At 38.1% G+C, this 26,949-nt stretch overlaps 1 protein-coding gene across 2 annotated transcripts in view; it reads left to right on the top strand.

The window, feature by feature from the left end:
- BABAM2 (BRISC and BRCA1 A complex member 2) overlaps positions 1-26,949 on the top strand; it is a 307,510-nt gene that overhangs the window by 232,098 nt on the left and 48,463 nt on the right. For both annotated transcript variants that reach the window (XM_024198185.1, XM_024198186.1), the window contains exons 8-10: positions 16,533-16,632; positions 18,635-18,705; positions 20,472-20,554. In XM_024198185.1, coding sequence (XP_024053953.1) covers positions 16,533-16,632; positions 18,635-18,705; positions 20,472-20,554 — 254 coding nt within the window. The remainder of the gene's footprint in view (positions 1-16,532; positions 16,633-18,634; positions 18,706-20,471; positions 20,555-26,949) is intronic.

The following is a 26,949-nucleotide window of genomic DNA, read 5'->3' as shown; positions in this document are numbered from 1 at the left end:
CCTGCCCTTCCTCCCCTGCCAATCCATCCCTACTGTGCATGCCCATATTGTTGCGCAGTGTCTGATTATATGTACTCTTTGGCACAAGAACCATGTTTTCCTATGTGTACTGTGAGGTATCTAACAAACTTTCAGGTGCTCTAATACAGTGTTCTCCAAAGTGGGATGTGCAAGAGGATCCTTGGGGGTGCGCGGCAGGAGGAGAGCTTTTTTTTTATTTTTTTATTTTATTTTATTTTATTTTATTTTCATCGTCAGGCGGGAGTCCGAGCGCGAGCGGCTTTTTTTTTTTTTTTTTTTTTTTTTGTAAGGGGTTTATTTTTAAAAAATTTTTTTTTTTTGGGGTGTACAATTAAAAAAGTTTGGAGACCACTGCTCTAATAAATAGCAATAATTATTTCCTTTGTCTAAATTAATTCTACATTGACATTTCCAGCAGAGAACCAGGTCGAAAAGAAAACTTTTAATAGTGTTATCAATTAAACACAATTTTTAGTACATAAAAACTCGGCTCTTTAGTTTTCGGAGATTAACAAATGCCTTCAATTTCATTTCTCCCACTCCAGCCATTTCTGTTATGATTTCCCAAATACATTTTCTATATTTGCAAAAAGTATGTTAAACATGTTACATTTGTATATACTCATAACTCAGAAACACATGGACCACTGTCTTTCAAACTTTCTCAACACAAAAGTATTCTCCTCTGCAGTCACAGTCAATATAGCAACTTTCAATCCAAAAGGAGTTTTTATTACAAAGTTAGGAGACCCGTAATAGAGCCTACACCCTACAGTATAACAGAAGCCTTTTTTACAGCTTTGATTCTGGAGCCACAACTGGCTCCATACAGCTGTAAGAGATTGTTTTCTCATATGTGTTTCAGGAATATTTAAAAAAAGAAGCAGCTTTAATTTTGTGTTCAGTTGATTTAGAACTGGTTGATATGTTTAATTTCAACACTGTCATCTTACTGTGACTCTGTTGATTTGCTTGATCATTGTTGTCCATGGTAACTTCTTGGCAAATGGTAACTTGGAGATTTCTTAAAATTTAAGAATAACCCTATTTTATTTCAATAGTTTGGCGTTTTCATATTATCATTTAATTTTTTTTTCCAAAATGGAATGTTATTTACTTTTAATTATGTTTCCTTTTCCCATCCTCTCTCTCACAAATGGTCCCATACACAGCTCTAAGAACTCCTAATGTTTGTGCTTAACTTTATGCCCTGGAATGTGTGGGTTTATATTCCTTATATGTTTTTATGTTGCCAAACATAACTGCAGCAATTTGTATCTAATCCTTTTTTTGAATTCTATAATACCGTATTGTGACAATGAGTTCCACAGGTTACGTATGTATTGTGTATAAAAAAACAATTTCCTTTAATCAGTTTTAATTGTATTGGGTTTATATTTGTCCCCTTGTTCTTATATTATGAGCAAGGGTAAATAGGAGTGACTAATGCATCTTTTCTATTCATTATTTTTTATATTTCGATCATATTACCTCTTGTTCACCTCTTCCCTAAACTAAGCGGCCCTAATCTTTACAATCTTTCTATGCATGGAAGCCTTTCTGGACTTCCTAATCATTATTGTTGCCCTTTCTTTGACCTTTTCCATTTCTACTGTATCTGTTTTGAGGAATAATTGACAGTAATTTTATCTATAAAGCAACACTTTCTCACCTTCGGCCTTGTGAGCATTGGATCTCTCATAATATTCTTTAAAAAGTTAGATTCCTTTGAGTGAAAAACAAATATATATATTTATTTGTTTTTCACTCAAAGGAATCTGCATTGACAGCCCAGTTAGTTGTATTCTGAACTTCTCCATATAAAGGTTTTTGTCTGCTCTCTGGGGCATGCGATACAAGAGAGAGATTGTGAGAGAACTCCCCTTTCAATCACCATCAACCTAGGTTTACAATAGTTTTCCTGGAAACCTTGTACACTCTCTTTTATACAGTGATCTCTCTGCATGTTGTTTTCTGCCTATAACATTCTCTTTCTCTTGGATAGCATAAGGCAAACTGTTCTACATATTTTACACAGACATCATGAATCTTTAGTGAGAAAATTAGAATACAAGTAATCCTGGAACAAAGGGGAATTAATCAAGCATCTAAAGAAACTAAAAGGTATAGAATTATTAGAGTTCTTTTTCTTTTATATTAATCCAGTACTCTCAAGAAATCTTAAATTTTGCAAGATCATAACTTTCCTGCCCACATTGTAATTTAAAATCTATATAAAATACTCTAATTATAAGGTTAGCTATCCATTAATTTTATGCTGCATGGTTTTTTTTCCCTGAGGAGGAAAAAAAGTCAACTACTGGAGATAGAGATCCTGTCCCCAGAAATATATTTCATCATTGCATCAGCTGAGCTACTATTCATATGTAAGCACATACACTAAAATTATTTTTTTATTAAAGGTTTATTTGGTTTGAACCCAAGACAATTAAATTTAAAATAAGACTTTTCTCAGTATATTCACCTTACCTACTGTGAGTGATATTCCACAAGCTAATTTCTGTTTATGAGTTTTACCGCAGGAAGGTCCACAAGTTGATATAACAAGAACACAATGATGATAATACTTTGCTCTTACAGGTGACTCTCAGTCAAGGCTCTTATGTTATTCTGCAAACATTATTAAACCCCAGCAAAGGTCAGTATTAATGCCCCCATTTTGCAGAAGGACAAACACAGGAACAAAGAAGTTAAGTGACTCACCCAAGGACGCACACTGAGGGCTTCTCTACATGGGAAAGTTAGTGTGCAGCATTGCAAGGTGTGTATTTGCAGTGCACTAGCTACTTTGCACTAACTCCCCATGTGAACACTCTATTATTGCACACTAAATATGCCCTGCAGCATTTTAGCTTAGTACTCTTTAAGGTGTATTAAGCTAAAGTGCACAAAGGCACTTTTAGTGCACAGTAAGAATGTCCACATGGGGAGTTAGTGTGGAGTAGCTAGTGCTCTGTACATTCAGACCATAGCTTGCTCCGCACTAAAACCCTGTGTAAACAAGCCCTGAGGCCTGGTCTACACTACCGTGGTAAATGGATCTAAGCTATGTTACTTCAGCTACGTGAATAACATAACTGAAGTCGATGTAGCTAGATCTGCTTACCACAATATCTACACCATGCTGTGTCGACGGGAGACGCTCTCCTGCCAGCTTACCTTGCGCTTCTCGGAGAGGTGAAGTATAGAAATCAATGGGAGAACGCTTTCCCATCAATTTAGCATGTCTTCATCAGACTTGCTAAATCGATATTGTTGCATCAATTGCAGCAGCGCCGATTTAGCAGTCTGATGAAAACATGACCTGAGTCTTTAGCAAAGCTGAAAGTAGAGCTCAGGAAACCTGACCTGCAGTTTCCTGCTCTAGCTACTGGACCAAGGTGCTTCTAGTTTTTAATTTTCATTTTTTACAATAGGGGTTTCATGTTATTGCACCTGCAAATCCCAAAGATTGATGCTATTCAAAGATTCCTACCCAGAACCCCCAGAGACTAAACAAAGGAAAGCGCTACATTTCCTTTACTCTCCAACAACCAGATTTTGAGCACAGCTTTGACCGGGACTCTCTTTTTCCAGGTAGAATGTTGGGCACAATTTTGTCTCCAGGATTATTTGCCTCTGCATTTTAGATCACTCGGCTGTCTATGTCAAATTGTATCCTGTAGTCGGGAACTTAGATGTCTGAGTGAACTAAATTGTAGTGGATGTATTTACAGGTGCAAAATTACTCCTATAAAAATGGAGCCCAATGCCTGAGAACCCAGTCCTAAATCACAATTTCAGGGGCGAGAATCCTTTTTTTAATTTTATTTTTGGTATACTTTTTAGTTTGCAGAAGATTTTAATCAACATGCAGTATCTTTTAGCTTTTACTTTACTATTGATAGTGAGTTGCTGGAAAGAGGAGAAAACAGTATCAAACTTAGATTGAATGTTTCTTAATAAAAGGAGCAATGTTTTGTTGTCTCATTGTATTGTTAAGCTCTTTGTTGCTGACTGAAGCAGAATTCCAATGTTTTTGCACAACACCACATTGTTAATATGGTAGAAAGGATTTGATTATGGGTGAGTGAGTCTGAAAATGGTAAATTTACAACAAATCTGGGATCATGGTTCTCAAGGCAGCTTTTGTGGTCACATTCTTTTATTTGATGTGGTTCCTTCTGTCTCCTGTTCCAAACGGTGTAATGTACTAAAAGTGATGAAGCTGCAAAAAAAAAAAAAAAAAGAGAGAGAACTGTTTAGTAACAAAGGAGAAAGAAAGAAAACAGAGCAGGAGATCAAAGACCATAATACCTGTCTTCAATCAGGAAGAAAAGAGAGAAGATGGGAGTTCCTTTTCACATGCTTCAGGCTGCTCTTCCTTACAGCCATCCTGAATGACAGATCTCTTTAAACACTTGCCTATGTCTGAAAAGAACTTGCAATTTCAAAATAAGGCAGGACAAAGTGTACATTGAGAGCATTAACAAGGGTGTATCCAGGTAAAAGAAAGGGCTGCAGTCTATAAAGCCTGCCTTCCATCACCAGTAAATGGGATTTAACATGTTTTAACATTGGCCAATCCAAGAGACAAGCTCTTAAGTTAAAAAAAACTTAATACAAAAACAGGTTTCCCATGTCCAGGCAAGTTTTGTTTATTTACATTTTCAAGGCTGGGTAATTTCCAACCATATGATTCATAACCACTCGAAAATGTCATTTTCTGATATTTTAATGTATTTTTTGCAGTGAGAATACAGCTTATTAGTAAGATTTCTGAATACAAATCACTAATATATAGCACTTGGTGATGGATGTATTGCTGTTGCATAGTATATTGACACTGGTACAGGTATAAATATAAGTGTGTGCACTTCCTTTCATTGTGCCAGACCTTGTTCACAAATGTAAAAGTCTTTCCACTTCTTTTCCCCTCACGGAGCAAAAATAAAATGCTATTGTGCAAGAAAACTCCCACTCAAGTATACAGGGTTACTTCACATGCATGCTCCTTCCTTTGCTGATGCTGTTGAAAGGGAAGCTGATGCATGGGTTTTCTTTGCTGACAGTAAGATAACTCAAGACTCAGGTCAAAAGTGTCTGGGGCTCCTAGTCTACGTAATGGTGCAAAAAACCAAGTACTGTATATTACTATCTATCTACAGCAGTGGTTCTCAAACTTTTTTACAAGTGACCCCTTTCACATAGAAAGCCTTTGAGTGTGGACCCCGCCCTTATAAATTAAACACACTTTTTTATATATTTAACACCATTATAAATGCTGAAGGCAAAGCGGGGTTGGGGTGGAGGTTGACAGCTCGTGACCCCTAATGTAATAACCTCACGACCCCTGAGGGGTCCCGACCCCCAGTTTGAGAACCCCTGTTCTACAGTAATATGGACCTCATTACCGTAGTATCTGAGTACCTCACACTTCTTTTTAATAGTGTTTATTCTCACAAAATTCCCGTGAATATAGGGAAGTACCATTATCTCTGTTTTACAGATGGGGAACTGAGGCACAGAAACATTAAGCCCTGGATCCACACAAAGTTTAGGTGCCTAGAAAATCAGTGGAACAACATTGGGATCCACAACACCTGAGTTAGGCACCTAGACTCCATGAACCATGCGTAGGGATGGGATCCACAAAAACCAGCATGCTAGGTGTGGAGTCATCTAAGCTAACCAGTGGGAGATGCCAACTCTCTCTCTTTGGAATTGATTTAATGAAATAACTATGATGTTACAAATCTTTTGATCTCATCCCATAAATAGGCATCCATTTTATTTGTGAAGAGTGCTTAATATGCAATGAGCACACATAAATTAACCAAAAAATGTAAGTATATCTTAAATAGTCAGCAGACAAACCATTCAAAAATGATTTATGTAAAAATGTCAGTGTATGCTGGTGGGGTCTGTCACCAGCCCTGGAAGAATTCAGGGCCATGCCCATATCTCTTTCAGGCCTTTCCTTCAGTGTACTATTATTAATTCATAACACAAAAACTCACTAATAACAAAGCAAAGCTATTCCCAGAGCAAAACATGCTGCATGGTCCAGAGCTCTTATGCTATATACCGCTCTCTGCCCTTCTTCCCTCCCTCCCCCAAAGGGATACACCCCTTCCTTTAAATCCCGCTGAATCATATGATGGTGAATAACGTAGCTGAAGTTCGAAGTACCTTAGTTTGAACTTACCTCGGTCCAGACGCGGCAGGCAGGCTCCCCCGTCGACTCCGCGGTACTCCTCTCGCCGAGCAGGAGTACCGCAGTTGACGGCGAGCACTTCCGGGTTCGACTTATCTCGTCCAGACAAGACGCGATAAGTCGAACCCAGAAGTTCGATTGCTTGCCGCTGAACTAGCGGCGGGGTATAGACGTACCCTTAATCTCTGGCTGACAGAACAGCTCAGCTTTGCTTTGCAATTTCTGCTCCATCAGAACAATTCATTGACGCTCTTGAACAGTCAGGTAACATAGAACTGTGGCCCTGAGTATATTTTGTATTCTATTATCCTGGAAACATTTGTATTATCACTTGGCAATTTGCAGCTACAAAAATGTCTGTCCTTCACAGGATGCATTCCTATGTCACTACCTCCTTCTTTCTAAGAAAAATTACAAGCTGGCCCACTTTGTAAGAACACATACCTCAGGCAGTTCCACCTGACCTGACTGACAGACTGGGATACAAAAGTCTGAATTCCTCCAGACCTCTTGCCTGCAAGATAAAGACAAGAAATCTCCTGCAAGCTGCTATTGCCCTTGATAGGCCTATAAGATATGACCCTGAAAGAAAACAGCATTCATTTGACTAGACATTTGTATTTTCCAGTCAGGATCAGTACTGTGCATTATCCATTCACCATAAATTCTGAAATGAGTATGTCACAAGCAGACTACCCCGTGACTTTCAGTCTAGTTCTTGCTTTGCAGATGTTGCCTGGTGTGAACCTTGATTTTCTGCAACCTAAGTTTTGATTAAGCTTCCCTCCATTCTCACAGCAGATGCATTTTGTTGCAGCAGTCTCCAGATAAATAAAAAAAGAAGGAAATCACAATAGGTGGAAAGCCTTCACTGGAAACTTTAAAAAGCATGCACAACATAAGAACATCTATTTAAAACTCTTGGAAAATGTATTGACCTATTTATGCAATGTATGTACACTTCCTCACTTGTTATTTTTAACTTTATCTATTGGAGTAGGAATTCCTGGGTTCATTTTCCAACTCAGCCAGACACTTCCTGTGTAACATTGAACAAGTCATTTCACCTCTGTGCCACAGCTTCCCCAACTGTAAAATAGAGATAATACCGCACAGGGCAGTTGTAAAGCTTAATTAGTTAATATTTGTAAAATGCTTTGAGGTTGTTGGGTGGAAGGCATTCTCAAAATGCAAAATAGTATTTTATTCAAGTACTTGGCAAACAGATTTCCAGCCCAGCACAAGGAACAAACATGCACGTTTGCTCAGAGTTCCACCTGTCCCTGTTTACCTTTATTTTCTTTAAATAAATTCTGTGCAGCCATTTTCTCTTTTTCAGAGAAGGGGGTTTGCACCAGGATTCCCTCCTTTCTGTGGAAGGACCCCATTCTTAAAGACCCTACCTTGTATTAACCTACTTTGCAGCTGAGCAGGGTTAAGCTCAGTTTCTGTCAAAATGTTTTATAGATCTGCCAAAGGAGATGGCTTGAGAGTAATGTGGTGCATCTTGCTCCCCTCAAGGGGCAAGCATACTAATTCTACAGCAATTCCAGCCTCCATTGAGCTCCAAACTTGGGACCACACACAGCAGCTTGCCACTCTAATCCATTAGATCAAACTTCTTAGAAATTTAGATAATCGCCAGGTTTGTCATCTGGGAACTGGCTTATTTATAGGCTATTCCAAGCACACTGTGCCAGGCTATTCCAGGCACACTCTGCCAGGAAGGAGGGAGAGTTTCTGGTTGCTGGGAAACTGGACCAAACCAGAATTCTTGGAAGGGCTAAATCACAAATAGCTGCCCTTTGTCTTGAACGATGTCCCCTCTTGACCTACACTTCTGAGAAAGACCGTCCTCCCCTTCAAACCCATGAGAGGACAGTTTCTAGACCTTCACAGAGGAAAGGCATAGGGAACTGCTAGCATTCTCATGGTGCTCAAAAGCAGGAGAAAGAGGCATGCACAATCCAGATGAGAATGACTGAGAGGACTGATGAGGTACGAGAGGCGTCCTTCAGAGCACAATACAAAGACTGCGTTGATTTGTCTTTGTTCATATGGTTAATAATAATAATAATTTAATTACAGTAAATTCTAAAATTACATTTACATAGCTTCCTCTTTTCAGTTGTTTCTTTTGAAACTACTTACAATGTTTATTTTCTTAGAGTAATGAGATCACTTGAGATCATTCAGTAAAAGCAGTGCAATGTCAGGCACTAGTATGTCTGTTAAATATTTACCCGTTGAGGCAGATATTTATATCAGTCAGCAGGGCTTATCAGTATGACGTTGGATAGTTTCTGTTGAAATTAGGCTCAGTCCCCTGACTTTGTAACTACTGAAATATGTAACGACTGGAGTAAGCATTGTTTTAAAATAAACTTTCAGTAAAAGACTCAACAGCTGGAATATCTCACAGTTTAATTCTCTCATAATTTAAAGACTCTCTGTGAGAGACTGATCTAAATCATAGAAGTTAGAGATGGGAAAGACATGTTAAGTCATCTTGTCCGTTCCTAGGCTAATGCAGGACTTTTCCTTTCAGTGCTTTGTCCAGGATTGTTTTAAGTGTCTCCAGTGACAGAATTATCGCCATAGTCCATCAGAGGTTACTGTGTAGTTCAGCAGATCATTCTCGTTGAGATTTTTTCTGAGATCTTCTTTTCACTCCATTTTCCTTTGCTCAATTTCTCCCTATTGCTCTCAGTTTTAAGTACTGCCTCACCTTAACCAGTTCTTCTCTTTGAGGTTTAAAACCATCTTGCGCTTGTAGGCCTTTATCAAATGTCCCCTTAGTTGACATTTAACCAAGGCAAACATATTTAGAATTTTTAAATTTGTTTTTCCTCCAACAGCACACTGTCATTAAGACATTTTCCTCTGAATTTCTTCCAGTTTATCTAATCTTTCAGGATTTGAGAGGCTCAGAACTGCATACAACATTGTAGGTGCATTCTCACCAGTTTTTTCATAGATACATAGATTCCAAGACCAGAAGGAACCATTGTGATCATCTGAGCACCTGTATAATACAGGCCATAGAACTTCCCCAGAATGATTTCTAGAGTATATGTTTTAGGAAAACATCCAGTCTTGATTTAAAAATTGTCAGTGATGGAGAGCTCACCACAACCCCTTGATAAGTCGTTCCTATGATTAATTATCCTGACTGTTTAAAATTTACACCTTATTTCCTGTCTGAATTTGCCTAATTTCAATTTCCAGACATTGGATCGTGTTCTACTTTACTCTGCTAGATTGAAGACGCCATTATTAAATGTTTGTTCCTCATTTAGACTGAGATAAAGTCACCTCTTAACCTTCTCTTTGTTAAGCTAAATAGATTGAGCTCCTTGAGTCCATCGCTGTAAGGCATATTTTCTAATTCTTTAGTCATTCTTGTAGCTCTTCTTTGACCCCTCTCCAATTTATCAACATGCTCTTTCTTGAATTGGGAACACCAGAACAGGACACAGCATTAGTGTAAGGCCAAGAAGTGATCCCTGCAATACCCCATTAGAAACACACCTATTTGATGATGATTCCCCATGTACAATTACATTTTGTAACCTATCAATTAGCCAGCTTTTAATCCACTTTAATATGTGCCGTGTTAATTTTATATCTTTCTAGTTTTTTACTCAAAAGGTTATGTGGTATCAAGTCAAATGTCTTTCAGATATCTAGACTGACAAGGTGGGTGAGGTAATATCTTTTATTGGCCAACATCTGTTGGTGAGAGTGCCAAGCTTTCAAGCCACACAGAACTATTCTTTATCCTGGGACCGATACAGCTACAACTACACTGCTTACAGAAATCTAAGTGTATTACATCAATACTACTACGTTTTTCAATCAAACTTGTAATCACAAACTTCCCTGGCTTTTTAAATGTTCTCTGTGCTCACTGATATTTGCAACACCTAAAAGTTAGCAAATATATTTACAAATATATTATGATTAAAGGAAGTAAATAAATTGCTTTATTTTCAGTAAGATTAAACATGTGCATGCTTGTGAGCACACACCTGCTTTGTTTGCACACATATTCCTGATTTGCATACACACTTGATTACATAGGTCCCAAATGCTAGACCTATCTTTGATCTATTTTAGAGTTTCATCTATTTTCTTTTTCTCTTGATAGAATTTAGAAATAGTTCTCACATTTTGCTATAGTCTTCCATTTCATTCTCCACATATGTATTATTTATTAAAATGCATTTCCAACATTTGTTCTTTTTCTGTTGATACTGTTATATCTTTCCAATATTTAAGGATAATCTTCATGCCATTAGTTAATTCAGTGACATTTATCTGGCCTTTTTATATTGATATTTTGATTCTACTAAGTAGTGTATCTGGATACGTTAAGTTGAAGAAGCTTGATTCTTTTTTATGATCTTCTTAAAATTGTTTGTTTCTTGGACAACTGCAGATTACATGTTTGTAGTCTCCTGTTTCCTTTAAGCACTTCCAGGAGAGATAGCTTCATCATTTTCTATTCATTTGTACTAAAGACCTGTAAAAAAATTATAAAATACATTAAAATGTATCCATTTGTGATTTGTATGCTCAGTAATACTATAGGTTTCAGAGTAGCAGCCGTGTTAGTCTGTATCCGCAAAAAGAACAGGAGTACTTGTGGCACCTTAGAGACTAGCAAATTTATTAGAGCATAAGCTTTCATGGGCTACAGCCCACTTAAGTGGGCTGTAGCCCACGAAAGCTTATGCTCTAATAAATAAATTTGCTAGTCTCTAAGGTGCCACAAGTACTCCTGTTCTTTTTAGTAATGCTATAGCTTCTCTATATTGTGTTCATTAATAAGTGCTTGTTTGGGAAACATGAACTCATTCCTCAAGATTTTTTACATACATTGACACATTTGTAGTGCTGCCAAAATTAATATGTTCTACCCTAATTTTTGTTTATGGTTATAAAAAGCTCCAAAAGTGTTTCTTTGTCAAAAAAAGTCTGACATCTTTAAGGGTTTTTTTTATCCAGTTGTCCCAAAACATTATCTTCCCTTTTATCTTTGTTAATAGATTACCACATAATTATATGTGCCTGAGCATTTTGATGAGTCTTTCTTTTTTGTACAGGGCATGTCACTTTTTCCCCCAATAACGGATTTAAGGGGATTAGTGGCATGCAGATTTTTTTGCAGTTTAAATGCATAGATATTTTATTATTGAACATACATTCTTACTTGAGTTCATATAGGATGGATTTCTTTCTTAGACTCAGTATATCTACATTTTAATTTCCAGGTAGTTGGCAAAAATTTGATTCTTAGTATGTGTCACGTATGCTTAATGGGGATTTCATTTGCTAAAGGAGTTTTTTTTAAATCTCTTTTCACTAGTTCAAATTAAAAATATATCCAGACTGGAAAACTCCTCTTGTATGAAATCAGCGAATAGTAATTAAGGAGAACATTTGTAAGATATTTTTATGGTGAAAGGGCAACATATTTTTCTCCTTAGAAACGGTAAGGCAAAGATGTTTCTCAGGCAGACTGAGAATCTTTATGGTAGCAGCAAAACAACTACACCACCTTCTGCCTTCCATCTCTGTCTTCGTGGTTTGGCGGGCTAGCTCCATCTCTGCTGTTTTAAGCAGGCTTTGATTTTCCTAGACACTTTTAGGCCTGCTCAACACTAGAAAAATTATACTGATATAACTACATCAGTTCGAGGTGTTATATTTTACCAGTATATCTATACTGGTATTAGCCCTAATGTCGATGCAGTTATATCAGTATAAAGGTGTCTTAAAATGGTATCGCTTATTTCAGTACCTGAACCAGAATAATCTATACTGGTATAGGCACTTTTATACTGGTATAACTGCATTCATAGTAGAGAATTATATTGCCACTTTATCTGTAACTGTTACAGTTAAAGTGGCAAAACTCTCTAGTGTAGACAAGCCATTGGTCACAAATTTAAAATAATCATTCAGAGTCTGGAAAATGGATTGCAACATAGCAATATAAGAAAAGAAGCAGCATTTGAAAACTGTTAGAGATTCTCTTATGTCTTTAAGAAGGTAACAGATTTTTTTAGACAAAGGAAACGCAGTGGATCTAATTTACCTCTATTTTAGTAAGGCATTTGATACAGTTCCACATGGGGAATTATTAGCTAAATTGGAAAAGATGGGGATCAATATGAAAATTGAAAGGTGGATAAGGAATTGGTTAAAGGGGAGACTACAACAGGTCATACTGAAAGGTGAACTGTCAGGCTGGAGGGAGGTTACTAGTGGAGTTCCTCAGGTATCGGTTTGGGGACCAATCTTCTTTAATCTTTTTATTACTGACCTTGGCACAAAAAGTGGAACTAATAGTTTGCAGATGACACAAAGCTGGGAGGTATTGCAAATACAGAGAAGGACCGGGATATCATACAGGAAGATCTGGATGACCTTGTAAACTGGAGTAATAGTAATAGGATGAAATTTAATAGTGAAAAGTGCAAGGTCATGTATTTAGGGATTAATAACAAGAATTTTTGTTATAAACTGGGGACTTATCAGTTGGAAGTAACGGAGGAGAAGGACCTCGGAGTATTGGTTGATCACAGGATGACTATGAGCTGCCAATGTGATATGGCCATGAAAAAAGCTAATGCGGTCTTGGGATGCATCAGGCGAGGTATTTCCAGTAGAGATAAGGAGGTGTTAGTACCGTTATACAAGGCACTAGTGAGACCTCATCTGGAATACTGTGTGCAGTTCTGGTCTCCCATGTTTAAGAAGGATGAATTCAAACTGGAACAGGTTCAGAGAAGGGCTACTAGGATGATCCGAGGAATGGAAAACCTGTCTTATGAAAGGAGACTCAAAGAGCTTGCCTTGTTTAGCCTAACCAAAAGAAGGCTATGGGGAGATATGATTGCTCTCTATAAATATATCAGAGGGATAAATACTAGGGAGGGAGAGGAATTATTTAAGCTCAGTACCAATGTGGACACAAGAACAAATGGATATAAACTGGCCATCAGGAAGTTTAGACTTGAAATTAGACGAAGGTTTCTAACCATCAGAGGAATGAAGTTCTGGAACAGCCTTCCAAGGGGAGCAGTGGGGGCAAAAGACATATCTGGCTTGGAGACTAAGCTTGATAAGTTTATGGAGGGGATAGTATGATGGGATAGCCTAATTTTGGCAATTAATTGATCTTTGTCTATTAGCAGTAAATATGCCCAATGGCCTGTTAGATGGGGTGGGATCTGAGTTACTACAGAGAATTCTTTCCTGGGTGTCTGGCTGGTGAGTCTTGCTCCCATGCTCAGGGGTTAGCTGATCGCCATATTTTGGGTCAGGAAGGAATTTTCCTCCAGGGCAGATTCGCAGAGGCCCTTGGAGTTTTTCGCCTTTCTCTGCAGCGTGGGGCACGGGTCACTTGCTGGAGGATTCTCTGTACCTTGAAGTCTTTAAACCATGATTTGAGGACTTCAGTAGCTCAGACACTGGTTAGGGGTTTATTACAGGAGTGGGTGGGTGAGATTCTGTGGCCTGCGTTGTGCAGGAGGTCAGACTAGACGATCACAATGGTCTCTTCTGACCTTTAAGTCTATGAGTCTGTTGGAACCAACAGAGGAATCTGTGATTTTCTTTGTACTATTTTGAGCATCTCCAGTGGTATCTCACTGCTGAGAGGATCCTTAGATTTGGATGCAACTGAGGCAAGAGAGACTGTGGGTTGGGCAATAGCACTTCCTTTGTTTAAGGGTAGGAGTGTTCAGGGGATATATCTGTATAATATAGGGAGTAGTGATTGCAAACTTGACATGGCCCGATTATTATCATCTTCAGAGTAGGATCAGAGCCCGCTCTTAACTTGTCAGGATGAGAACCCTGCTTCATTCCTCCAATCTGAATACAATTTCAGAATTTTCTGAGGGGAATTATAGTTTGGCTATCGGACCACACTTTTGATGACCGGCTAATACATTATGATCCACTTGTCTCTGACCATCCTTAAGTGGCCAAATAGCATTCCCATACCTCTCAACACATCACCTTGGTAAGTAGATGACCTGCAACAAACAAAGCAACCAAGAAGGAGACTAAAGTTGGTGACAAAAAACAGCTCTATATTTGACTAATGACAGCTGTGACAGACCCAGACCAGTCGGGTACAGGAGTCTGGTAGAGGGCAAATATACTGGTCACTGGATGAGTAGTTTTCTGTTCCCTGAGTGACCAGAGCAGGGGCTGCCCTAGAGTAATCAGGAACCTGCTAGAACCAGTTAAGGCAGACAGGCTAATTAGGACACCTGGAGCCAATTAAGAAGAAGCTGCTAGAATCAATTAAGGCAGGCTAATCAGGGCACCTGGGTTTTAAAAGGAGCTCACTTCAGTTTGTGGGGCGAGTGTGAGGAGCTGGGAGCAAGAGGCGTAAGGAGCTGAGAGTGAGAGGGTGTGCTGCTGGAGGACTGAGGTGCACAAGCATTATCAGACACCAGGAGGAAGGTCCTGTGGTGAGAATAAGGAAGGTGTTTGGAGGAAGCCATGGGGAAGTAGCCCAGGGAGTTGTAGCTGTCATGCAGCAGTTACAGGAGGCACTATAGACAGCTACAGTCCACAGGGCCCTGGGCTGGAACCCGGAGTAGAGGGCGGGCCCGTGTTCCCCCCAAACCTCTCAATTGACCTAGACTGTGGGTTCTTCCAGAGGGGGAGGTCTCTGGGCTGTTCCCCAACCCACATGGTGAATCTCTGAGGCAGGAAAATCCGCCAATAAGAGCAGGACCCACCAAGATAGAGGAGGAACTTTGTCACACAGCATAAAGAGTTTTGTTCCTGTGTGGCTGTGATATACACTGAAGTATTTTCTTTTTCTTATTCAGTCTTGCATCTGCAAAGTCCAGACCTACAGAACTATTCCATGTGGTGAACAGTCTGCTGACTCCAGACGGTTTCAGTAACAGATTTCAGTGCATCTCATTATGATAAATTTTTGATTTATGCTTCTATCATTCAAAGGGTTTTGCCAGTATAGACCCTTATACCTAGACAAAGAAAGAGTCTGTCAAGGCATAAGAATCCTTGCCAGAAGATCCCTTTGTAGGATAAGGACCTTGCTTTGCAGAGAAGATCTATTGGATCCTAATGTTTTTGTGGGAGCAATGCATAAACAGCATGAGACAAAGTAACATCTTAACTTTTGGAGTATAGCTTAGTTTCATTTATAGAGAAGTACTGTATGTTCAAAGAGAGATACAAGCCATGACCTGTAAGATAGGTTCATGTCACTTATGATTGGTAAAAGACAATGGGAAGGATTTAGGTCTGTTGTTGAAAAAACTGGTATTGCCTTTATCTGGGTGTACAATCAACTTTTAAGAAAAAGTGGTTATGGCCTTGCTTGCAGAGGAAGCCATCAGATGAAGTTTCTGGCCTTGACAATTACAGCCCTCCCTCAAATCTTCATTTTATGGGAAAGGCTATTGAAAAGGTGCCAATGCAGCTTTGGGTTCCTTTCACTGTCCTTGGTCTCTCTCATTCTGGTTTCTGGTCTGTGTATGGTACAGGGACAGAATTAGTATCTTTATTCAGATGATCTTTTTCTAGTGATGGACAAAGTTCAGGTATAGAGCTAGTCAAGAAAAGAGGAGGGAACATAATGTAATTTTAAAACAGTGCAACCAGCTCCAGTCAGATGTTCATGTTGATTTTATTGGATATGCCTTTAATATGCTTGACCATGAGATGTTGATCTCACACTTACAGGATTTGGTAGGGGTTAATGGATATGTTATTTAGTGGCTCTCGAGGGTGTTGAGAAACTACTCTTTTTTAATTACTGTGGACATAAGTGAGTTATTTATGGATGCTTGGGTGTTACATGGAAGGCTGTTTATACTGTCTGTTGTATACAGTTAGATGCAATGTCTGGTTGCATTTAAGCTGCTATGAACCTAGATACAATGGTGATAAAAATAATACAAATCGTTAAATAAATAAAATTAAAACTATTCTTTGAGAGGATGCTTGGTATGTCTGCCACTCCTAGTACAATCACTTAACTCTTCCAGTTGGAGGGGTTTGATACTCTTGGTTAAAGATGTCTGCTGTCAGTAAGGCGTCAGCAGTAGTATACGGTAAAGTTACGGTTTGTATCTCTAATATTTATTACATAATCCAGGGCTAATATAAATCAGTTTGTAATCTTTTCTTAGTGTGGTGCTGGGCTTTTTACATTGGGAAAGGTAAGAATCACTAACATGTCCCATAGGAGCAGCATCTGATATATTGTGAAATAAACATATTTTATTTTTAGTGCTCTTGGAGGCTCCTCTGCCCTTCACATCCCAGCCTTTCCAGGTGGAGGCTGTCTCATTGACTATGTACCACAGGTGTGCCAGCTGCTAACTAACAAGGTGAGTTAATACACAGAACTTAATTTCTCCTTCCTTCTTGTGTTATACTGTACTTTACAAGCAATTTTATGAAACCACTGTGGAAACAATGGATTCTACTTATTCAACCGATGATTTAAGTAAAGCAAACTCAAGCAAGTTAAACTATTCCAGTAACACTGTCTTATACCTGATCTTGTGAGAGATTGAACACTTTCATGTCCCATTAAAGTCAGTGGGAGTTGTAGGTATACAGCATTTCTTGGGTTTTAAAGGAGTTTTCTTATTGTTTTAAGGTAGATTAGGATAAACATGTCACCCCAACATATTATTGTTCTGTTGCTAGATAAATAGCAATATATAGCCAATGACTTTATCTTTCAATGGAAAGACATCTAACTATCCCTAGATTACTGTCGATTGTGAGCACTCGACAAAAGGTCCTGTTACAGTGATATTATCTCAGCTAATTCATCCAAATGGACTGATTCATCTTTTCTGATGAATGTTGATATAGTAAAGTAATAGCCACTTACCTTTTCCATTAATAGAAAGCTATATTCTGTTTGGCTTAGAGTCTAAGCGAAAGAGAAAGTTTATTCATTAGGTATAGTATTTTGTAAAGTTTCTCAGATGATTTAAATGTAGTTTTTAAGTTAGAACAGTAATTTAGGGCCAGGCATTCAGCAATCTGGTTACTGTAGATTCCCTATTTGTCTTTTTTATTTCATATTTTTTTGTTTTTCTTGTTTAAATGAGGAAATTAAATTATGTCTTTTAGAAAAGGCTCCTTCAAAATGCATTTCCATAATTATACAGAAATCTATCTTTAGAGCTGTTTTGTTGTGGTTTTCTGTTAAAACTACTTTGTTTTTAAAACCTACAAGTACACAGGACTGTTTTTATCCTTTTTTTAAACAAAGTTACTTAAGCAAACTTATCATCTGTTTTCCTTTTTCCAAAATAATGTTTCAGATCCCACACAAAGCCTTCAAACTAAGCACTTCTTTATAAACTGAAATAAGTCCTATTTTATAAATAGAATTATTTTACTTTGAGAGGATATAACATAGCTCTGAGCACTGATTGTATCAAGGTTATTTCAATAACTTAACACAAGCATTTGCCAACCAAGGAAATCCAATGTTACCATAGCCAACACAAATAAAGTATATATTCCCCCCCTCTCTTTCACTCAGCATTAAGAGGCTCTATAAGAGTTAGTTTCCATTATGAAAAGCAGAGTAGGATTTGTATAAGTGACTATGAATGGAAGTATCCTATAGATATAACATAATGAGTTGGGAACTAGATACTCTTTCAGCCTAGCATCTTTGGTGTTGGTTTCATCATGAGTCAAACCTTGCTTATCTTGCAAGTAATCCATTCAAGTCAACAGGACTATTCATGTAAAGCAAGGACTCTTCAATGGACTCAGATCTTCCAACCTAAGTGTAGTGGTCTGGATCAGTGCTGGGATGGAAGACTTTCAAGGGAAACTCAGGATTCTTCAGAATTTGGTGTTGGTGATTCAGTAGGTGGCTCTCTTCTATCTGAGTCAGCCTGAAGCCAATAATACAGCTTACTGTTAGGAAGTACTCAGCTGCTAGATATGCTGTTTTTCAGATGACACACACAATTATGGTCCTAAGCAATTTTCTTAACAGGATGTTTCTCTAGCATCCTGGCCAAATGCTAGCTCAGCCAATTACATATTGCCTATCTAAGGTTCTTTCTATTGCTTCAATTGGATATGATATTCTTCTTCACTTCTTATTGCACAGTAGTGCTACCAGGTGCTGATTCACCTACAGGTGAATGAAGAGAGCCCTGTGTACCGTTTGTTTGAAAGGCATTTTAGGATCCTTTAGGATGAAACATGGCATCTAAAAGTAGCATGCAACATTATTGATATTCTGTAAATAGATTTCTCCAATAAAACTAGAAAAATATGAAAAGTTGGGAGCCTTTTCTTTCTGTAAAATGTCTTCATAGCTTTGGGTTGGCTTTTTTTTCCCCCCAGGTACAATATGTTATTCAGGGATACCATAAGAGAAGGGAGTATATTGCCGCTTTCCTGAGTCACTTTGGAACGTAAGTCTTCTTTTAATGCATCTTCTCATGTAACAAAAGCAAAATTATTTTACCTTTCTGATTCACGGTTAGATGTCTTGGTTGTTAGTTGAGGCAGTGACATTCTACCTCTCATTATAAGGTTCTGCTGAAACATTATATATAATCCTACTATAGCAGCTACAATCAACAGGATGACTTGAAGCTAGAGGTAAAACTTGCTGTAGAGCAGGAGAGCATGCTCATTACATGACCCTTGGCTATATAATTAACTTCCACTGGATGAGTCCACATCTAGCCATCTTCAGAAAATGATGCACATAGGCCTTCTCGTAGTAGTGATTGTAGCAAGTAATCCAGAATTATTCCTCCTGGAAGCCAGCCACCACATTGATTCAACTCAGGAAGTAACCTAAAATGAGGAGGAGATAGTAGTTTTCATCCCTTTATGAAGAAACTGAAGTTTCCTTATTTCTGTACAGCATGACCACAGAAATATTATGGCAATAGGCACATCAAAAAATGAATGGCTGGATGGTTATAGAGAGACTGTAAGGAGGAGCACCCCAGATGCTCTCAGGTGGCACAGTGACACCTAAGGAAAGAGGTAATCTCTTATGGATCCAAACCATATAAGTCTTTATAGATCGATATCAGTCGTGCAAATCAGAAGTTAGTACAGACATTGGAGAACTGGTCTGACTAAAAACATGATTTCTTTTCTGAGAATTATTCAATCCAAATCCGTGCTACAGAAAACCCGCCATCTGTACAATGGATTTATAACACAGTTCTCAAGACAAAAAGAATCCATCTCCATAATGACCAAGTAAACTGTGCTAACATTCTGCTGTGGTTTAAACATAACGGTAGACACCATCTGATCCCAGGGTCGATAAGATAAAGTTGATGATATAAGTATGAAAAGCACATAGTACGTAACAAATTAGTATACTGAAACATTGCAGTTTACATACTCTGATGCTATCATAGTCTTAATCCATTTCGGGGGTGGGGGGAATTGCATGAGCAACTTAATCAGAATTTAGCTCCTTGTGTATTATTTATGACAATATGATAAATTTTACAATATACAAAAACTAAATTAAAAAAACAGCAGCAAAAATAACAATAACAACAGCAACAAACAGCATCACAGTAATTTGACAAGCCTGAGTGTTTAACAATATAAGATAATCAGGAATCAAGGCTGAAGATATTAATTCAGCTGTCATATGAATTTTTTTTCTCTACGTAAGTAAAAATAGTCCTTGTGAAAGCTTTTCTTTAAATTTAAAATACAATTTGTGGATTTTGAATGTATATTTTAGATGTATAAATTGTCAGATTTAGACTCCACCTAGATTATTGGAAGTCAATGTTATGACATGGGTCCCTAGATTTTCAGTAAGGTCTCTGCTTTTTATATATAACTTCAGTGTCATAGTGTATTAATGATCTCCATCTGAGTAACATACAGTTTTTGGTAGATACGTTCAATTATTACTGAATTTCAATTGCAAGTGCCATTAGCAGAGCTGATTGCATTTTAAAAAGTATCTTGTTTACACCGACGATGGCCATTCCTCAGATGGAAGCTCCATTATTCCATTTGAGAGAAGCCACATGCAGCCTGCATTTGGATAGAACATAATAGTAGATAGTAAATAAAGTAAAATCTTGGGTATTTTCCTTTGCTTTAACCCAATATTTATTTGCTTATCATTTATTATTGTAAGGAATATTGTGTACAAATGTGTCCTTGTTTTATATTTCTGTTTTTATAGTGGTGTGGTGGAATATGATGCAGAGGGCTTCACAAAGCTCACACTGTTGCTGATGTGGAAAGATTTTTGCTTCCTTGTTCACAGTGAGTAGCTGTTTGCCTTTTTTTTCTTTTTACAGGAAACAATTTAACAGCTTTGGCTATTTTTATTTAATGACTATGTATTTTTGATGTGGCCATCACACTTTTGAAAACACAAAATCTTGACTGCAATTTGAGAATGAGGGATGATTTATGCAGATAGATCTGATTTATAAAATTACCAAATGTATTCTTGGAAAGTGCTCCAGTAACTTGCCCCGAGGTTCTGGAAGCTGCACATGTTGGCATTAGTGTGCATAACCCAGGGGTACCCAAATTCATTCATCACTTGCCACCAACAAATAAATTTGTGGGCCTTTTTAGATCAAAATAATGTACACATCCATAATGTTTCTTGTACTTATATTTTCTGAGGTAGATGAATAGAAATTGTTGCTTTTTTCAATTCACCCTCTAGAAAAACCTGCAGCTGATCACCTTTGTTGTCCTCCTGTAGTTAGAGAGAGGACAGCCACAAGCAAGATTTTAGGACTCAGTGGGCCACCATTGACCCTCCAGCTACGTTTTGGGCATCCTTGATGCAAACACTTTGAACTAAATTTGTAAATCAAGACAGCACTGGAACATGTTATGAGTTTGAGGTGACTTGATCATGGTCTACAAGTACATACATGAGGAAGAGATTTCTGATAGTAGGTGGTTCTTTAATCTAGCAGACAAAAATATAACCAGTACCTTTGGGGTTGGGAACTAAAGGTTAGACAAAGTCAGAGTAGAAATAAGGTGCATGTCTTTCACAATTTGGGTAATTAACCATTGGAACAACTTTCCTAGGGATGTGGTGGATTCTCCATCACTGGAAGTCTTTAAATTAAGACTGGATATATTTCTGAAAAATATGCTATAGCTTAAAAGCTATGGGCTTTATGAAAAAGTTACTAGGTAAGGTTCTGTGGCCTGCATTGTGCAGGAGATCAGACTAGATGATACCAATAGTTCCTTCTGGCCTTTAAATGCATGAATCTTAGAAACACAGAAATATAGAGAGTATTTGGTTTGGGCAAGAGTATCTGTGCTCTGCCCTCAGACTGTCAATCATCTTACCCTTTATTTATTTATTTTTGACCAATGCTCTTCTCTTCTCTGTGGTGCCATTTAGTGTAAAACAATGATAAATGCCACACTGCGGCTACAAGTATTGTATTATGTTAGCCCTTTAGTGCTGAAATATTCTTAGTTGTATTCTTTCTTTTTTCTTTAATTTGGGCCAGTTTCTCCTATAAGAACACTGATGGTGGTGTCTAAATACAAGCTTGCTAAATGCAAGAGACTATAATCATTTTGGACTCTAAAAAAAAACATCTGATCCTATTATTTATGAACTCCAGAAAATTTGAAACTGGATGCAATTCCCACGATAGCTGTAGGATTTACAGCATAAGCCAGTAAAGAAGGTCCAGTTGGACAAGTCAACCTTTCTTTATATATTCACTCACATTCCTTTCCCACTCCATGCTCTCAGAGACCAGGGGTATCCTATTGAATGTTCCTTCACTTTCTGCATCATTCTCCCCATCTCTTCCCCCTCCCCAGCCTTCTTCATCCCTATTGTCTTTAGTTTTGTTTTAAGTTGTATTAAATTAAAGTTTCCCATGGAGCTGTTTTTTGCCTTGAGAGAAGAAAGCCTGGTATTAGCCCTAATAAACATTGAAGTAGCTAGGTTTCACAAGAGTCAAAATTCAAACTTCTGCTGAACGGTAGAGCAGTTTTTAACTGTTAAATAATATTCAGAGCTCTCTACTTATGACTGTAGAGCCCTTGAGAGGTATGATTATAACGGAACAGCTTGTCACTATGAATTAGCTCCATGACCGTGTAAAGTGTGCAGTAACTTATCTGTGCAAGTCATTGCATCACTTGCTTGTTGAATAACCCACTGCATAACTTAAATAAGTTACATGTACTAAAGGATATTGCAATGAAATCACCGAAACCTGCATTTCATTTCCTGAATGAAGTAATGCAGACTTTCATCTTTTTACCGCTGAAATGACTGTGTATATTATGGTTGAATATTTATCAGCCTGTTGTTAAAATGTCTAGCACAGATAGATTTAAGTTGAAAAAAGTTGTACTTTATATATTTACTATATGGAAAACATTCTTCAGAGAATAAATGAAGTATAAGTGAGAAAAATGAGGAACTGTGCAAATGTGCAGAAGGCATCATGGCAAACGAAGTAAAAGGAATAAGATTCTTTATTAAAATAGATTTGCAGCTCATGTAGACATACCCACGCAGGCTTTCATCTAGCTAGCTCACTAAAAATAGCACTGAGGTTTTGGTGGCACAGGCTTTAGTGTGGGTTGCACAAATGACTGTGTACCCAGGGTTCATAGAATAAGTAGCCTGAGTTGAGTGAAAAAGTAAAGGACCGAAACTGTAAAACGTAAATTGGATTTTAAAATAATATTACACTGGTACAGAATACTGTACTTTAATAAAATATTATAATAGTGTATGTAAAGTCTTTTTTCTGTTGACTCAACTCAGGATTTGTGTCTACTGGAACCCCCGCCTTCACTCCAGAACAGTCTCACATGATAAAAAGTACAGTATTGTGTAGTTCTTATAGAATAAAGGGCACAGTAAGGGAAGTCTGTACAGCTTGTCTTGCAATATAGGAGAGCTATCTAATTGCAGACTTTAGCAACTATTTTAATCTAATCATTAAGTGAATCTATCAAAGTCAGGTCAAAATGAGGTCACAGGAACTGTTGTTTTAGTGGTTTAGTTCTAAGAGTTAATCAAGTGTTTTCAAATACATGTTATAAGAGAAGAAATGAACATTAAGAGAAGTTCATGTTCATTCACTTGGGAGAGGAAGTCATTAACCAAGTTTAATGTTAATGGTGGTGTAGTTGAAGAGTAACTCTATTCCCTTTGCTACTGTTTTATAACACTGATGTTTTTTCTTTAGTTTTGTAAATAAGATGATTCATTTTCAGAGACTTAAAGGGTTTTTCTTTCCTTGGCTATGTACACATGCCTCACATTAATGTTAATGCAGATTTCATGGGTGTATGTCCAAGGTTGAATAGACCTCTGCATATGGACACAAGAGTGAGATTGTGTTGCGTAATTTTTTGGAAACTTGATCTTTACTATAGATGTGCGTTTAGCATCTCAACACAAATGAGATTGTAGAAGATGGAAGGACTGGAAATAGTAATAAAAGTATCAGTGATGAATTAGTGGTTGTTGGCTTCTTATAATAGAGGATTCGGAAGGATACATGTCTAAGTGGAAAGGTCTTGCTTCTTTGCTCCATATATGATCTTGTACCAGCGAGCATGGTAGCTTCCTCCAAGTATTTTGGTAGCTTCCAGCAAGTGTGTACTCTGTGGGCAATCCCAGACCTTTTTGAACCTGATGGGTGCACTTCACGTGGACAAAATGGAAAAAACAATTAAGCTCCATTATGTAGTAAAATAGCTGGAGCACTAGAAGTCACCACCTAAAGCACTGGCCAAATGAAAGGCCTGAGCAAAGAATTAACTTGGTGAGAATTAGAGGGTTTCACTGGGAACTGATTGCAAAAGCAGGGGCTGGGGTATTAATTTGATTTTAGCTGTGTGTATTAGAAGAAGAAAGCAGCCAGAAAAGTAAGGACAAAGCCAGAGAAGCACTGATAGCATGACCCTGAGAGGAAGCTGAGAGAGAGAGATTATATTGGGCAGAGCTCTGTCTGGAAGGGAGGCTAATAGACAGCAGGGACACTGCCTGCTCTGTTTGTGCATACTGTGTTCAGAGAAACAGGTGTTTGTGTCCATGTTTTGTAAATAAACAGGATTGCATGAAATAAATACCTGACTCTACCATCAATTTCTCCTCCTAATGAAAACATCCTGCAAGGCCTCAAATATTGGCCAACCATTCAGACCAAAAAGGGCAACCTATTGTACTGTTTAGTGTCTGGTCATATTTGGGTCTAGCTGGCTTACTTAACAAAGAATTGTTGCTTTACCTTGGCATGTATTACTGTTGTCCTTTGTGAAGTTGCTTTGCAGATTCCTAGTCCAGGAGTTACATGCCCTGCCACGCAAATCACAGAACCATGTAAAGCAGTAACGTCTCTAAGGGATAGGCAAGTGGAGATGGTGATTTGGAACCAAGAACATAAAAGAGAGTGCTCCCTCTTACAGTTATTCTCTGTCTGTCAGCAAATTTGGTCATGAAGCCAATCCCTCTCTCTTCTTGTGTGGAGTTGAATGTTAGAAGTAGAGAGTAGCTAGCACAGTAGGGTCCTGGTCCATGACTGGAGCTCCTAGGTGCTACCACAATTCAAATAATAATAAAAATAATAATGTTAATGAGTTTGATAGTTTGGGGATCTTGTCAGTTTTTCCTCCCATGTGGGACTTGTTCCCATAACATTGGGTGCTGAAAAGAAAATAGTCTTCAAGAATTGTTCCTCTGATTCAATCAAAATCTCTGCCAGCAGTCGTCACTAATGCCTAAAATTCCAAGCAGATCATCTTATGGTTCCTGCTCTCCTTGGTGTTTTGAACTTGATTGGCTCCGCCTCCTCCATGGGATGTTGTGTGAGAAAAGCACCTTCAGCTAAACACCTGGGAAAACAGGCAGTCCTGTGGCCCAGGTCATCTTGCAAATGGAAGACATGAGTTACAGTAGTAAGATTCTGTATTTACTTGAGATATTTGGCACACATCTTGATGGTTCTGTGTTTTTAATTAAATATTTTAAAATTTTGTTTTACAAACTAAAATCTTTCCTGATTATTGTATGGTTCTTTTTATTTTATTGTTTGTGGCGGTGTGGCTTCAAGAAAAGAGGTGAAAGGTTGTGGAAGGGCGAATTTGTGGAAATGAAAGGGACAAGACAAAGAAAGCAAGTGCACAATAATGTAGGGAGCAAGGCAGAGGAGGAGGGTGTGATGCACATTGGTTAAGAGAAGGGAAGGTAGGGCAGCAGAAGGTAAGTCAAGCATAATAACAAAAACAGTGGTTCAAAATTAAGGAGCTCAATACTGAGGTACAGTGAAGTCAGAAGCCTGCTACTGTTTTGACAGGATAGCTTTCTGCTGTTAGTGATAGCTAGTCAGGAAAAACTGGAGCTTTTCAAGGACCAATCCTGGAAAGCTGAGACTAGCAGTGGTTCCAGGAGGCCACTAGGACCTGTTCTTGGGAGTGATTCCTTGACAGTGGAGTCAGCAAGGAAGGGTAAGCTGGCAAACCCAATTCCCTTCTCTGGCTCCCTGCCATTTGCTTCCAGTAATGTTTATTTTTTGGCATCTGATCCTAAAATTCACCCTTGTGTAGAGAGTATCTGCACAAAGCTCATGCACCATCTATGTCCCACATAAGTCCTCACAATAAGGTTGAAGTGGAATTTACATGCTATGTAGGTCTTGAGCATAGGGGTGAATGTCACCTGTTGAGTTCAGTGGAAATTGCAAGTACTCCCCAGCTCTGAGGATCGGGCACCATGGTGGGAAAATGGTTTTAGTCACAGACAAGCTGCTCTGTTCATCGCTTAACTGGGTGCAGTCCGAGACTAATCACAGAACTGAATTGCAGTATTGTGGAGACTGAATTGGCCTTTTGCTATCGAGTTTCCATCATTGCCAGGGGTTTAAAGGGGCATTGTCACCTAGCTGTAGTTTCAAATTTGTATTGAATCTTAAATAATTATATAACCTCATCATTATCCATTGAGAATATTTCAACATCATGTTCCTATGATTCCTTGCTGGATGTTAATATTCTATGAGCTGAATGACATTTTGCAGACCTTAGTGCTTTGTGTTTGAGGCTAGTAAAGTTGAAGGCAGAGGTGGTTTGTCTCCTTTTATTCTGTTCGCCTGTGTTCATGTTAGACTGATATAAATCTATGTCAATATTTAAGTAGATTTTGTTAATAACAGAGGGTTGAGATACGGAAACCATACATGGTGAAAAGTAAATTAGATTTTAAAATTCTTTGGTTTTATGGCGATGGTAGTAGTAGCAGAAGCAAGCATTTTTTTGGGTAAAATGTCAGTTTCCATTGGCAGTGTCTGTCGTTTCAAGGAAACATATGTATGGTTTGTATTTTTCGAAGTTTTTCATTTTTTTTATTATATTGCCCTGGATATTTTAAAGCTCATTATTTAGTATTGCTTCATCTGCTTTGAAATGGGAACTACAAGCTCTTTAACAAGTGGATAGAAAAGTCATCAACTTTCACAGTAGCTTCTTTTACTCTGAAAAGTGACAACGTAGAAATGTCACTACTTAACAGTCTGTCTATCTAGACCACTATTACCATAATGAACAATTACCTCACAAACATTAATGAACTTATCCTCAAAGATCACCTGAGAGGTGGGGAAGATGTATTATCCCTACTTTACAGGTGTGGAACTCAGAGACAG

Source organism: Terrapene carolina, unplaced genomic scaffold (genome assembly GCF_002925995.2).
Source record: "Terrapene carolina triunguis isolate 2854851 unplaced genomic scaffold, T_m_triunguis-2.0 Scaffold85, whole genome shotgun sequence".
Lineage (NCBI taxonomy): Eukaryota > Metazoa > Chordata > Testudines > Emydidae > Terrapene > Terrapene triunguis.
This window is presented reverse-complemented; position numbering and strand designations above follow the sequence as displayed.